The sequence below is a fragment of the Notothenia coriiceps genome, unplaced genomic scaffold, assembly GCF_000735185.1.
Source record: "Notothenia coriiceps isolate Sejong01 unplaced genomic scaffold, NC01 NC01_scaffold00024667, whole genome shotgun sequence".
Lineage (NCBI taxonomy): Eukaryota > Metazoa > Chordata > Actinopteri > Perciformes > Nototheniidae > Notothenia > Notothenia coriiceps.
The window spans coordinates 6211479-6226478 of NW_011357368.1; the positions used below are offsets into that span (position 1 = coordinate 6211479).

General features: G+C 40.9%; 3 protein-coding genes across 3 annotated transcripts in view; 2 read left to right on the forward strand and 1 right to left on the reverse strand.

Annotated features, from left to right (window-relative positions):
* Nucleotides 1-766: 766 nt before the first annotated feature.
* On the forward strand, nt 767-5370 carry LOC104955455 (ral GTPase-activating protein subunit alpha-1-like). Its single transcript, XM_010782782.1, has 7 exons — nt 767-853; nt 1560-1715; nt 2547-2675; nt 2807-2933; nt 4761-4818; nt 5114-5222; nt 5359-5370. The coding sequence occupies exons 1-7, from the start codon at nt 767-769 to the stop codon at nt 5368-5370; spliced, it is 678 nt and encodes a 225-aa protein (XP_010781084.1).
* An 804-nt stretch (nt 5371-6174) lies between these two features.
* Nucleotides 6175-13484, reverse strand: LOC104955456 (ral GTPase-activating protein subunit alpha-1-like). The gene is made up of 9 exons (XM_010782783.1): nt 13207-13484; nt 12734-12802; nt 12514-12651; nt 11320-11503; nt 9485-9603; nt 8878-8997; nt 7548-8184; nt 6573-6688; nt 6175-6303 (listed from the first exon to the last, which is right to left on the reverse strand). Exons 3-9 carry the CDS (start codon nt 12610-12612, stop codon nt 6175-6177), a joined length of 1404 nt encoding a protein of 467 aa, XP_010781085.1. The 5' UTR covers nt 12613-12651; nt 12734-12802; nt 13207-13484.
* A 754-nt stretch (nt 13485-14238) lies between these two features.
* LOC104955458 (contactin-4-like) overlaps nt 14239-15000 on the forward strand; it is a 38806-nt gene continuing 38044 nt past the window's right edge. The window contains exon 1 of the mRNA XM_010782784.1: nt 14239-14449. Coding sequence (XP_010781086.1) covers nt 14239-14449 — 211 coding nt within the window. The remainder of the gene's footprint in view (nt 14450-15000) is intronic.

Here is a 15000-nt window from a genome sequence, read left to right on the forward strand (position 1 = left end):
TCCTCCGAAGCTCCCAATGGCGGGGAACTCCGTGGTATTCTGGAACTCTGGCTGTCCAGGGGCGGCGCCGAAACTGTTATCTCCGAAACTGTGTGGGTGGAGACCAAGTTACAGGGGTCGGAGGTTGTCCTTACGGGGTTTTCGAGGTGTCCCTGCCACACTCAACTGTCCGGAGGGACCTGAACCCTGAGGAGGTCTGTAAGGGGTCAATGGTCGTGATGTGCAAACTCGTATGATCCGCAGACAGGTCTCATGCCCCTACCCATAGCAAAATTCCAAAAATTGCCATGATGTGAGCTATAAATAGCTATGGCGGATAGCAGGCCAGGAAAATTGCCATGAATAGCCAAGAAAAACCTCTTTTTTTGTTCCATTCTGATTGATTTGTTTTAACTACCTTGTTTTGATTGTAACGAAAATAAATTAATTTATTTTTTATCAAAAGGTGTATTTTTGTTTTGTGTACAAAATTGTTTACATAATTTAGTTAGACTACTGTCTATGACGCTTTGTCTTATCGACTGTTGAATTGTTTATTTATGTGAGTCAATGGGAGATTAGGTAATCGGGTAGCAAACACATATTAGTGAGTACACACAACGGACGATCGTAGCCGTAGTATTGGACTGCGACCTTTGCGAATGAGCACCTACCCGATGTCTCGTGATCTTTCTAGCGCAGCTTGGGCCACGTAAAGAGGCAGACTTACACACGTGAAAACGATTTACAAACTGTTAACCGAGCACAAATGGTGGCGGAATGTACGATGTTAAGAATTAACGTGAAAAACCATTCGCCCGTATACAGGTGTGCTTCGCCCATTCTCAAATTGGGTGTGGACGCCTCGGGGAACGTAGAGGCCGGTAGAGGCGAGGCACACACTCACAGCTCACACACACACACACACACACGCACGCACGCACACACACACACACACACGCACACACACACACTGCCCCACTCTCTCTCTAAGCTGACCTTAAGCCTTTCTAGCTTTTATGATTTTTATTAGTTATCAGCCGTAAAACCGTCAGGAAAACGGGTATGTGCCTCAACCGCTTTGATTTTGACGTTATATTACGAACACATCGTTATATGTATTACTGGTATAAAAAATCCGTACAGAGGGTCATCGGCTATTTTTCTGGCCTATTGCAGCCTCCGAATTGCCATGGTGACCAGAAATTAATTAAGTCGCGGCCCCGTGGTCAGGGAAGCCGTCCGACTGAAGAAGGAGGCCTTCAGGGATTTGTTATCCCGGGGGACTCCCGAGGCAGTTGCAAGGTACCAACAGGCCCGAAGGGCAGCAGCCTCAGCCGTGGCCGAGGCAAAGCAGCGGGTGTGGGAGAAGTTCGGAGAAGACATGGAAAAGCTTGCCATGTTTTTAATTGTATTTCTTTTGATAAACAGAACTCAAAATGCATTTGTTTGCTAAAAATCATAAAGACAGTTTAAACATCCATAGAGACAGTTATGCATCCACAAACAGGCCAGTTAAGCCTTTATCTTGCCTGGAGATGTTTATCATCGTATGTATTTATTGGGTGTGTTTCCTCCAGGCCACCAAGCTGACTGAGCGTTACAAGCAAGGGAAGCTTCATGCCTACAAGCTGATCTGCAGGATCATGAAGAGACGGCAAGATGTTTCCCCAAACACTGACTTCCTCACACACTTCTACAACATCATGCACCAGGGACTACTGCACCAAGACCAGGTGGAGTGTGTGTGGCTGTCTGACAAAACAATTATGTAGAGCAAAGTTTGTAAGAAAAAAACCCATTCAGATCAAGCAGGGATTTGTTTTTGCAAATGCTCTCTAGCCGGCGCTGCTATCGTTATATATTATTTATATTTTTTTCCACAATACTTTGTTTTAAAAATTAAGCCTTTTAGAGTTTAGAAAATGCTGGAACATTTATATAAAATCAAAAATGCTTTATCTGAATATAAAAATATAAAAATGATGACTGCTATTGTGATATATATTGTTTTCCACAATATTTTTATTTAAATGTATAACAACATAAAATACAGCCTTTTAAATTATAAGGTAAAAATAAATCACAATTTTTTGCTGCATTCACTCAGGAGACAAACTAAAAACAAAAGGAAATGAATAAAAATGTATCGAGTACACAGTGGAGTACTGTATATTAATTGTTAAGTGTTCAAAATGTATAGGAAAACATATATAAGTCCACAAGCTCGCGTTGTTACTGCAAATAGTTGACGAATTCTTCGTCGGTTAAATCCAAATCTTTAACATAATTAATAAAGGGCCTCCTTATGTTGTCAAATAAATTCTGCCTTTAATATGTAAGATATCCTCTCAAATGGATTGCTTGTAACATCTGTCGTGAGCATTTTGCCAAATCAATGTAATACATATTTTGACTTAAAGCATGCCTCTTTTTAAAAACATGTATTTATGTTTCGTCCAGTACAATCTATTATTGAAAAGTCTTCTCTACTGTACTGCATACTTATTGCCAGAATATTTTTCTGTCTATAGCTGTATTTTTGAAACAACATAATGTTTCTGCAGGACATTGTGAACACCATCATAAAACACTGCAGTCCCCGTTTCTTCAGTATCGGTCTCCCTGGAGCCACCATGTTGATCCTGGACTTCATCATCGCAGCGTCAAGAGTCACCGCATGCTCATCGCTCAACGTAAGAAACAGGATCACACTCATGTGCAGCAATTATTATATAGTATATATTACATAGATGTGTCATGATTTCCTGTGTCCTTCTTTCTTCTATCTTTGTGTCTTTTCCCCACCCCGCCTCCTCTATCCCAGGCCCCCAGGGTGGAGGCCCAGATCCTGCTGGGGTCTCTGGTATGTTTCCCAAACTTCTACGAGGAGCTTCCAGCCCTCCACCCCACCACAGCTGATGTGGTGCTCACCAAGTTCCCTGACGTCAAGGTAGATAGTAGCAATAATAATTAGGGATGAACCGATGCATCGGCCATACATTAGTGACTTGTTGTTGACCATGTTTATGTTTTGCTTGGCTATGTGACTGGGAGATTTAACTTGAGTGTAATTTCTTCAAAGGTCCCCTATTATGCAAACTCCACTTGTTCATGTATTTTATACATAAACATGTGTCCCCTCTGTGTAAAGAGATTCTGAAAAACATTTGCTCTCTTTTTTGTCCTGATCCATTTATATAAAAACCTGTCTGAAAATGTTTGATGTCATAACGTGTTTTTGGCTTGTGTAACCATTAGCCAATCACCAACCAAGGTTGAATATAGATTATCCTCCTAGAGCACCATTGGGGTTTTTCCAACCAAATATCTCTCAGAGGGGCGTGGGGAGTGGCTCCTTATTTTTCATCTAAAGTAAAGAGAATCAGCACTTTTGAAACAGGGCTGAAACAGAGGGGATTATGGGATGCTGCAATGATCTGTTTGGTATTTCGAGCCAAACACTTTAGAGACATGTTTTGTATATATCTGAGACCTGTGATATATTGATGAAAAACAGTATAATAGGGGATCTTTAAATTTAAAAGGGACAACATTTAAAGTCTGTCATTTTGAAAGATTAGAGCACTGACTGAGGGTTGTACCTTTACAGTAACTTGAAGCATTGTTTGACCACTGATGTTAAATTGACCAGACTTATTTCTGCAGCTTGATTTGACTGCACAAAACCCCTAGTCAGAGTTTGCGTCGTCCTTAGCAACGGTCTGCTATCCTTAAAGGTGGTCTGCTATCCTTAGCAACGGTCGGCTATCCTTAGCAACGGTCGGCTATCCTTAGCAACGGTCTGCTGTCCTTAGCAACGGTCTGCTGTCCTTAACAGCGGTCTGCTATCCTTAGCAACGGTCTGCTGTCCTTAACAGCGGTCTGCTGTCCTTAACCACGGATCTGCTATCCTTAGCAACGGTCTGCTATCCTAAGCAACGGTCTGCTATCCTTAGCAACGGTCTGCTATCCTTATCAATGGTCTGCTATCCTTAGCAATGGTCTGCTATCCTTAAAAGTGGTCTGCTATCCTTGGAAACAGTCTGCTGTCCTTGGCAGCGGTCTGATAGCGAAAAGAGCAGAAATTGACCAATCGGCATCGAGTACTCAACAAAGCAATGTAACAAACAGGTTGTGAGTTTGTTATAAAAGAAGATATGCTTTATAAAAAAGTTACTAAGAAAGGTTTTGATAAACAAACAAAAACAATTCTCTAGGTAGAAAGATGATAACAGTAATGACGTAAAAGTTGTATCATTAAAATATCCTTACCACCTTCTAACATGTCAGGATACTTTAAAACTGCCCCCATCTCTGTGTGTAATCCAGGTCAGTCAAAACCCTGTAACACATCAGGCTGCTCTCAGCGGGGGGTTGTAGAACCAAACTATTAGGTTAATGTCTCATTACTCATTCTTGTACCAGTCCAGAGCTATTGCAGTGATGTTCTTATTGTTGTTGTCGCCGTGTAAACAGATAATGCCATGCGTGGCAGCACCTCGGCCCCGCTCACTGGTTCCTTACAAAGCACATACTTGTTCTGAATCACTGAGCGGTCATTAGCAGCGACCAGAGGGACGGACCAGCGAGTGTGTGTGAACGTTTATGTAATCCCATGCATCACTTTTCTCACTATCTGAAAAACCAATGCAAGTTTGAATCTTTGTGACACACACCTAACTTTGTGTGTGGGACCTATAGAAGAAGTTGCTACATGCATGTAGATATGTATTGTGTTAATTCACTTGTGTTTTTGTTGTATGCTTTGCTTTTTAGGTAGCACATTATCAAAACCATTCTGACCTCTGCCAGGGAGAAACCCTCTGCTCCTGCTAGGTAACATATTTCTTATTTTAATATCATAGTTTGTGGTATAGAGTTGGATAGCGTTTTATTTAAATGTGTTTCTAGTCCCCCGACATTTAGAAGAAGACGTATATTATCTAGTAAATCTAGTTTTCACTCTGTTGTTATCCACCTTATGCTTGGCTTGCTTTAGGGCTCTTCCACATTTGATATTCCTAATATCTACGTGTGTAAAGCATGTTTACATATATGTGGAGTTTTGCAGGACTATCTATTACTGTGTGTGTATAACAGCATCACATGCTCACAGTGTGTTTGTGTTCAGGTGTGTGGCTCTGTGCAGTCTGGGGATCTGGCTGTGTGAGGAGCTGGCTCACGGGACTCAGCACCCGCAGATTAAAGACGCTCTCAATGTCATCTGCGTCACTCTGAAGGTCAGTGACTACTCTGTGCAGCTTCAAAATATAGCTTATTTAATGGTCAATGAAGGGTTGCATTTCATTTGGAATCCAATACCTTTTTATATTATTAAACAAGATATTTGTTTTTTTATACCCTGATATTTTTAAGGTTATGACATGATCTTTTAATGATAACAAGATTTCTTTTTAATATTAATTAGGGATCGGCCGATATGGCTTTTTCAAGGCCGATACCGATTATTAGTAATCAAGGAGACCGATAACTTATCGGTCTCCTTGATTACTAATAATCGGTATCGGCCTTGAAAAAGCCATATCGGCCGATCCCTAATTAATATTAAAAAGAAATCTTGTTATCATTAANTGGTTTTAAGAATATTAAACTTGTTTCGCCAAATTCAGATGAAAAATACAACTTTTAAGCTTGTAAAGGCATAATTACAAGCGGCAACTTAACGTCACAGCAGGCATAACAACAGACGGTGTTTCTTGTGAGGGTTTCCCCTGGAAACAAACACAATACACACAAATGCGTCACAGATTATTTTCCGGTATTTTAAATCATGTACGCAGCTCGCGACGTAACTAGGAGTCTAGTGGACGGTATCAGTACTACAAGTAAAACAAATAATAATAATTTTAACAAAAACATTTTTTTTTCATTAATTACGTTCATTCTGAGGGCCGCAAAAAGAGGAGGTGGGGGCCGCCATTTGCCCATCCCTGATTTAGACTTTCCTTTTTGAGAAGGCTTATAGGGCTGGCTCAGGCTAACCTTGAATCCGCCCATAGTTATGCTGATATAGGCTTAAGACTTTCCATTTTGATGAAGCTCATATTATTTATTATATATATATATATATATATTCGGATATGAATACCTCTGATAGACTTTCACTACTCTTTATCTCTATGCATTCTGTACCCTGTTACTAACTGTGCGTGCGTGTGTGTGTGCCTCCCCTCACCTCTTCTCCCAGGAATTGAGGCCCAGGATGTTGATGAGCAGTCTGCAGTAGTAGAAGGCGGACTGAGGCGTCTCTGTGTCCGGCTCCGGCTGCTGCACAGCCCTCATGTTCAGATCCTCTCCTCTCTGACACATTCAACAGTTCAAGAATAAACAAATGTTAGGGAGGAAAATATAAAATGCATTACAATTAAATAGAAATGTATTTTATATGCGAGAGCTATGAGTGAGAGACTCTTTTTAGCGACCTAATCTGTTTTAAAGCAGGACTGCAAAGGACATTTTCAGTCGAATAGCTTCAGAACATTTTCATAGAGACTGGGAACAGCACATTCTGATGTTTTTGCTTTGGATTCAAAGATTGAAAAAGATAATAAATATTGGACAAAACGTACATGGAGGACAAACTCTCTTTCGGCAGCACTCTGCTTCAGGATGGCGTTGATCACGTCGTTCTCTTGCTTTTCTGACACACACGCTGGAGGAGGGGCCGGGATGTTGAGCGGCATGCCTAAGGACCAATCAGGGGACAAAGCTTTCATTCTCTTTGAAGATCCAGGACAACAGATGCAATTGACAGTAACACGTTCCTATATTTATACAGGACTAGTTGAGGGATGTCAATCTGGAGATTTCTCAATGAAACTCTGCCTCAATAGTTTGTTGAGCAACGGAAAAGTCAGTGATGCATGTTAAGTGATTTCTGAGCAAATTACTAGTCATTTAGATATACATAATTTAAGTAGATCTTAAGTCACTGCTACAGTAGGTCACATCAGTAAAAGCTGTGAAACTCATCCAAATTCTCAGGTGGCGCCTCTGTTTTGGCATGAAGAAATATGTTTATGGACAGTCTACATTCACAAGACATGTGGTAAAATGGCTCTGGGCTTATGTTGCCGTTGTTTTACTTTGGAGAGAGCGGCTCCTAAAATTGTTGCAGAGCTCTGTGCTTAAGGTTACAATTATTCCAACTTTGTCCTTGAATACCGCTGACCTTTTAATGTGCAGCAAGTCAGATGACAGATGTGCATTGCAAGCTAACAGGGAAGTTAACCATAGACACAATATTTAACTAGCAGTTACATTTGCAGTCTTTGGGAGAGTTTGGCAGAACTGACATGCAGCCTGAACACTTCCGTGTCCTGTTTGAATCAACGTGTTATTCTCCAGCTAGCTAGTTTTTCAGTCAATGTAGCTAAAAAGAGTTCATGATAATGCATGTTTGCCCAGTATTTGTTTTATTGTAAAACCTAGACTTCAGATTGAGTAACTAATGCAGAACATTTCTAATAGGAAGTCCATAGTGTGTGTGTGTGTGTGTGTGTGTGTGTGTGTGTGTGTGTGTGTGTGTGTGTGTGTGTGTGTACCTGCTCTCTGTAGACACTCGGGGCTCGAGTACCCCAGGTACTGCAGCATTTCATCCAGCGAGTCGTCCCCCTCCCTCAGCGAGTCCCACGCTGGCACCGCCTCCCGACACACCCGTTTAGCCAATGGCGGTGCGGGAAACTGCTCTAGGCCCGACTCGCCCTGATCCCGCTCTCCATCCATCCTATGCTCTATCCCCTCCTCCTCTTCTTCTTCTTCATCATCATCTTCTCCATCTCCCATCCCCTCCTCTGTGTCTTTCCTCTCCTCCTCTCCTTCCTCCTCCCCCTCCCCCTGTAACTCCTGCCTTTCACCCTCCGTCCCTCTCCGTCCCTCCTCTGCTACCTCGATATCCTCCTGCCCCCCCTCCTCTTCGCTGTCTTCTTTCTTCAGTCCCATCTTTTTCGCCGGACCTCCCGGTGGAGTGCGCAAATGAAGATTGCCGCCGTGAGGGGATTGGGTGTGTGGCATGAATGTGTGTGTGGGGCTGTTCGGGGGGCAGGGCGGGGGTCCGTAGAGAACGGCAGAGTCCCAGGAGTGTTTCCCCGCCACGTCTCGGATGATGACGCGGACGCAGGCGGGGGCGGAGGACAAACCGGCCGTCATCCCGCCTCCTGGAACACCGGATTCTGAGCGGATCTGGGACAAAGAGGAAAACAGTGTTTAGACTAACGACAACCAAATATGAATGGTATACTTTTTTCAAACAAACATACACATCTCAACTGCCCTAAAACAACACTTCTTGGGAATGTTTTGGTGTCTTCCTCATAGTTACACCTTCTTTACACTTTTATCAGAAAAGCTAAGATGATTTTAACTTGATCAATCAACTCAGGGTAGAGAGGGTTTATTTAATATAAAATTATAACAAAACATTACACAAATGTACACTACACAAGGCTTATAATGAAAAACAAAAAATAAACACTAAAACATAGTATATCGCTATCAGCTAAATTGCTACGGCAAACATTGGTTTCGATATAGGCCAAAAGATGACTCAAAACATCTCTATTGGCTGAGAATGTGACATGTGTGCATCTCTAATAAAAAAACTAAGTTCTAAAAGGACCGGAAGCAAAAGCTACTTAGCCAGCTTGTCGGTCGATCGTTTTGCGGTTACATTCTGTACCAGTTGCGGCGTCATTAAGGCAATTAACAAAAGAAAATATGCAATGTAGGCATGTTAACTTGCTATGTAACATTTCCATTCTTACAGTGGCTAAATACAAATGAAGACGCTTTAACTACCATGATGTTCAGATAATGTTAGTGGCTGTTGCGTTTGATGTCAGATTTCTCCAGCCCCTTTCTTTTGATTGAGGTTACCTGATACACGGAGAGCAGCGTGGAGCCGTTCAGAACCAGGAACTGCAGGTTAGGGGAATGGAAAAGCTCCGGTCCGAGATCTGCACTCTCACAGAACGGATTATCTTGGTTTTCACACACCTAGAACAACATAGAAAAGTGTGTTGTTACAGCAAAAGATGTAAGATCTGATTGAAGAATCAAGACTGGTTTATTATGTGTATTCCCTGAAGGACAAACACGTCCCATCAGCATATCGATTGGTGAAGGAATGAGTCCTAAAACCCGGTAATGATTCAGCATAGTTGGACTTTCAGTTTTTTTTGCCTCGTTTTAATTCGATGTCTGAAACGAGATGGTTTGTTAATACCACTTTCTAAACAGGGTGGGTGCTAATAAGTGGCTAAATGAGACTCAACGGTTATCGGGCACATTTAACGGCATCATGCAAAACACAAAGAAAATCATCTCAGTGGTTTGGATTCCAAAGTTGTGCGACTATAAATTGGTGTTCCTGTTGGCTTTTTGTCGAGGAACCAGTGCAATGCTAACTTTTAGGTTGCCTACCTCCCTGCATCACTCAGTAGAGTACATCAGTCTGGCATTTTTAGCAACAATCCCACAGTACCTGGCTGGACAGAGTGGCAGGCCCTCCGGACATGGGGTAATGGCCTAGATGGTTGACTAAGTGTGTGATTACAGTACTAGCTGCGATGGAGACCAGGCCATGCTGAATTCGGCTTCGCACTGCAGAAAGAGGACACAGAGGACATGTTTTTTAGAACAATACATTTCAATCAGCAAATATTAGAAGTGTACAGTCTTTGTTTACTGTCTCTTTTTTAAAAGAACCTAATTGGTGTGTGGAGCGTTGAAAACAGAAAATACATTATTTTGCGAAGCGCTGGAGTAATTGGAATATTATTGTATATGTATTTTTAACATGATATCTAAGGAGAAGGATAAGGGCCATGTGCATTCTTTTTTCAATGAGATTAAAGACAGAATTCTGAGATTAATGTCAGAATTCCAAAAATATTATATTATTATATATTTTGGAATTCTTACTTTTTACACGGAATTCTGACTTTAATCTCATCTTTTACAAAAATGTTTGGTCTGATCTAAAAAATGTGACCCTTATCCTTTTCCGTATATATACATTTTTCGTGACATCACTAGACTCAAATAAACCCAGAAAAAAAATGGTGTTCTCACAAAACATTGATATATTCTTGTTGAGCAAAAGATAATGACAAAAAATGCTTAAAGATGCGTGCAGACAAAACGCCCCACTGTGTAAAGACCTTTACTTTTTATACTTGCAAGTTAGGAGAAAACTTCAGGAATTACAGCGAGAAAACTAGGAAGAGGTCTAAAGAAACACATTCAGCTCGTACATAGTTTGCCTCATGCTGAGCAGAAGCCAATGCCATCACACACTGTTCTGCCAGCAGATCCTGGCTAATCAACATCATTACACACACACTGACACACACACACACACACACTACAGCTTGTTATTGGCAGGGCTGTGGGTAGAGTACAGATATGTATTGACCAGACATTCTCAACATCTCCCTGAACCTCAGGAGAGCTTTAGGAGGAGGAAGGGTAAGGACATTTCAGTAAAAAATGAAAAATAATATTAGTGGAGATTGAAGCTAAAAGAATAACAGAAGAAAGGAAGTGAAGAAGAGAGGAGAAGCGTGGTCTATGGTGGTGCTCCGGTTATTAGCCGAGACGCTGATCATGGTGGATCGCAGCAGGGGAACACACACACACACACACACACACACACACACACACACACACACACACACACACACACACACACACACACACACACACACACACACACACACACACACACACACACTTCAATGCATCACTTTACAAACAAGTATTCCCTTATTGAGGTAATCCAATAGTAACATTACTTCTATACTGTGATACTCCAATAAGGTTACTGATTATATTTAGGTAACTAGTATTTCTAATGAAATACATTAAAGGTTTAGGGTAGGGTTTTTCAGAAATGAGGTGATTTAAAAAAAAAAACTTACTATCTGAAAAATAACTTCATTTTTGAAAAATCATTGTATTTGAGGTGTAAGTACATTTTTATCCAATTTCTCATAATGATTCAATAAAAAAATATCCCCTCATTTCTGAAAATAACTACAATTACGAAGAAATCACCTCAGTTATCAAAAATGGCAAGATTATCCCAAATGACCTACTTTTGATTTGGTAAAGGGGAACCATTATTGAAAAATCACCATATTTATATATAAAAAAAGAAAAAAAGATCCCAACCCTGCTGGATATAGGTTTCTGCTGGTTGTATTTTTGTAATGTTTCTGATCGTGTGAAAATAAAAATACATATCCTCATGCTCATTCACAAAATAATCATGTAAATGTTGTGTTTTAGGTGTCCTCTGAGTGTGTGATATTCTACCTTCGGTGACAGGCTGCAGTTTGCTGGAGCGCTCAGAGTCAGGGCTGTGCAGCGGTTCTGGTTCTCGGAGGCTCTCTAGCGGCAGGAACGGGTCGTAATCCGGACTCAGCAGGTCGGACATCTGCAGCGGGTAATACTTAGGACTGTTGAACGACTGGGCTCCATACACACAGCCGTGTAACACCTGGAATATTTCAAAAGGAAAGGGACATCAGATTGAACTCCATTGAGCCTCATTAATAGCCCATGTTCAGCTTTACTTCCCTGATGCTTACACTTTATGTGAGAAGATAACACTTATCTTCAATATAGGATTAGTTTTGGGGGAATGTATGATTAACAGTGTGCTAAGTGTAAGTTATGACCAGGTTAACATTAATAACAGAATGTGAAGAGTGTTGCTGTTATAACAAATGCTTTTATGTATTGTATGCAGAGATATTGGGTGGCTGTGGCTCAGGAGGTAAATGGGTGTCTGGGGGTCAAACGTTGGTACTACAACTTCCATATCAGTATGTGACGTAATTCGGCCCAAAAATAATTTGCCCATTAAGAAACATTGGGAAAGAGACGTCAGTAAATTGCATAGTCAGGGCATTCTGGCTCCATGCGCATGAGCAACTTTCCTCCCGCCTACAACACTGTATCCAGTTCCCTTTAAACATCCTTTCAGTCAACATGTAAAAATGTCAGCAAATTGCTGCCCTCTTGTTACTCTAGATGGGGTAGGCATTACCTCTACAAAGAGGTAATGCCTCTAATAAATCCAACTGTACGAGTGTTTAGATTTTTTTAATGTTTTTGTGTGAGTGTTGGCAGATGAAGTTTGGTAGAAAGAAATGTGTTTTGGAGATAGAGCCGACATCTCTACGGCCGATATCTGCCGCACTCAGCAAGTCACATCAACACTATCTAAATTGATAACAAGCACTACATGTTAGAGCATTTCATTTTGATTATCGGTTCAATTGTCCCTTTAATATTAAATTACATGTTATTTGTTAGACGCTTTTATCCAAAGCGACTTACATACTCAATACTGTGGGGAATCTCCACAGGAACAATTTGAGGTGAAGTGTCTCAGGGACACAACGACATGCAGTGGGGTTTGAACCTGTGACCCCCTGATCCCAACACCAAGGCTCTATCCACTGCGCCACACACCTCCTCCTATAGACACACAAACATTTGTACCTTATAAATACAGCTGAGCAGGGTCTTGGTGGGCTGCTCCTTCTCTGGGGGACTTCTGGTCTGAACAGGCTGGAGGAGAGTCTTTGGAGGCAGAGCCATCACCCAGTCCAGCAGACACAGCAGGAGGGACACCACCAGCTGACACACACAGGGTAAAAGGTGAGTTTCTAAGCAGAAAGAGGAATACAGTGAAAGATGGGAAAGTGAATGTGTGTGTTACCCTTTTATCCAGCTCATGAGGAGAAGTCTCAGTAGTAGGCAGCAAGTGTGTGATGGTGGCTATCAGAATCTAAGAACAAATCAAATCAGAGAAGAATTGTTTTTCTACATCAGAACTGTTACAATGATTACTTCTGGTTAGAATTTAATCATGTAAAAATAAATCCAAAAATATTATATTACATCTGACTTCATTTCTCACTAGATAATCTACACACCTATAATCAGAAACGGTTGGAATACAACTATAAGTGATAAACTACATTAGATAAAGACCTACTTGTTTATCTAAATATTTGCATATATATATATATATTTCAGTATTAATTTTTTTATTATTTATTTCTCTAAAACTGTTACCAAACCAGATGTATCCATGATGATACAAGTATGCTGATTCTAATTGATTGATTCCATTTACAGAGATAAGAAATTAAACAAGTATTGAAATAATTCAAACAAATAAAGTCTCACCTCTACGATCTTCTTTGGAGTGTCGGGGGGGAATTCCTGAAGATAATCCACGTGGCTGATCAGGAGGTGCAGGATGTCCGACGCCACCAGGGCTACATTCTTATTGGGGTACTGCCAACACAATTAAATATGTGAGTTCATTCACAGGTTTTTGGAGCAAACGCATTATTTGATCCACTCATTTAGTATATATGATTCGGGAAACAAGTACTCTAATTTTTGGTACTCAATTAAAAGTATGAAAGTATTGGCTTAAAAGTATACTTAAGAAAGATTTGAATGCAGGTCTCTACTTGTAATTGTTTTACAATTAAAGGTGGGGTTGGTAAGTTTGAGAAACCGGCTCGAGATACAGTTTTTGTTATATTCCATGGAATGCTCTTAACATCCCGATAGCAATGAATATCTTAAGTGCTTTGACAAAAAATCCATTAAAAAAATGTCATCTGTGGAAGCCGTAGTACTGTAAAAAGCACGACCAATCATCTGAGCCGGCCCGGCTAAGATAACTGGATGGCCTACCTGCCTGTCAGCCTTCCATCTGTGCACAAACTTATCTCGTGCCCTCATTGGTCATCTGCACGTTCGTGTGTGTTGGAGTAGGGGCTCTGTAAGGAAGTGGCAGATTTTTTCTGGTTGTGTATTTTCAAATTCTAGCGCACTCGAGCTGGTTTCTCCAAAATTACCTACCCCACCTTTAAGGAATGCCACTTTTTTAAAGTATAACATCTGAGTTCTTCTTACACATCTTTTAGAACAAAACGTAAAATAATCCTGAATCTTCCATTTACCACATTTCTTATTTAAGGCATCTAACGAAAAAAAAACATTTAAAAATAAATTTACTTTAAAATAATGGAAGCTTAAGAGCTTAAAATGCTAACTCATTCCCGGGTTTTAGGACTCACTCCTGCATTAATCTATAATGCACAACTGCTTAATTTAACTGGGGCAGGGCAACAAATACATTTGTCATAATCCTATATTATCAAATCGAATGATTGTGATCCTTTATTCTTGTAATGTGTATCCATGGAACTGCCCCCCCCCTACCTCAAGGAACTCCTCACCCCTCATACTTCCTTGCGGACCTCCCGCTCCAGCAAAACCAACCTCCTCAAACCCCCCAGGACCAAGCTCCGTACTATGGGAGACTGGGCTTTCTGCTCGGCTGCCCCCAGTCTGTGGAACGCTCTCCCCGAGCACATGAGAGCACCACAGACCGTGGAGGCCTTTAAAAAAGGCCTCCAAACCCATCTGTTCAATAGAGCCTTTTCCTAGACCTTTTATCTTATTACTACCCTTTTGTTATTTTATTGTTTGTTTTTACTGCTTTTTAATCATTCTACTGTGTTGTGTACAGTTTTGATTTTGTTCCATTCTAAATGCTTGTAGCACTTCGGGATCTGAACTCAGATATGAAGTGCATTAAATTAAACCCATTATTATTAATGTTATATATTATAAGGGTGTTAATCTTTCTTTTATTTATACAATAACATGCAGGTCAATTAGTGACAAGGGAAATAAATAAAAGATGCTACAATGAGGATTACAACATGGAAACTAAAAGTGCTTCTAGATACGAGGAGGAGCGGGTAGCGGGAACAAGACAGCGGGAAGTGGCTCCACATGGAAATATGACAATCCCTACAGCTTTGTTTATGTGTGTGTGATTGTGGGTGTGTGTTTGCATGTCACTGGGCCTGTGTGTGGGGCTACTGGCTGCTGGTATGAAGGCAAGAGATGCAAGTGGACAAGATGTGTGCACAGCTTGCAGCATTCCCTCTGGAT

Excerpts from the sequence above, each read along its gene's own strand:
- LOC104955455 (XM_010782782.1), top strand. The coding sequence starts at position 767 with ATGTTAAGAATTAACGTGAAAAACCATTCGCCCGTATACAGGTGTGCT. Across the intron at positions 2,934-4,760 it reads CAAGTTCCCTGACGTCAAGG|AGCACATTATCAAAACCATT; the intron begins TAGATAGTAGCA and ends TGCTTTTTAGGT. Across the intron at positions 4,819-5,113 it reads AAACCCTCTGCTCCTGCTAG|GTGTGTGGCTCTGTGCAGTC; the intron begins GTAACATATTTC and ends GTTTGTGTTCAG.
- LOC104955456 (XM_010782783.1), bottom strand. The coding sequence starts at position 12,612 with ATGGCTCTGCCTCCAAAGACTCTCCTCCAGCCTGTTCAGACCAGAAGT. Across the intron at positions 8,185-8,877 it reads CGCTGCTCTCCGTGTATCAG|ATCCGCTCAGAATCCGGTGT; the intron begins GTAACCTCAATC and ends TCTTTGTCCCAG. Across the intron at positions 6,304-6,572 it reads AAAGAGAGTTTGTCCTCCAT|AGAGGAGAGGATCTGAACAT; the intron begins GTACGTTTTGTC and ends TGAATGTGTCAG.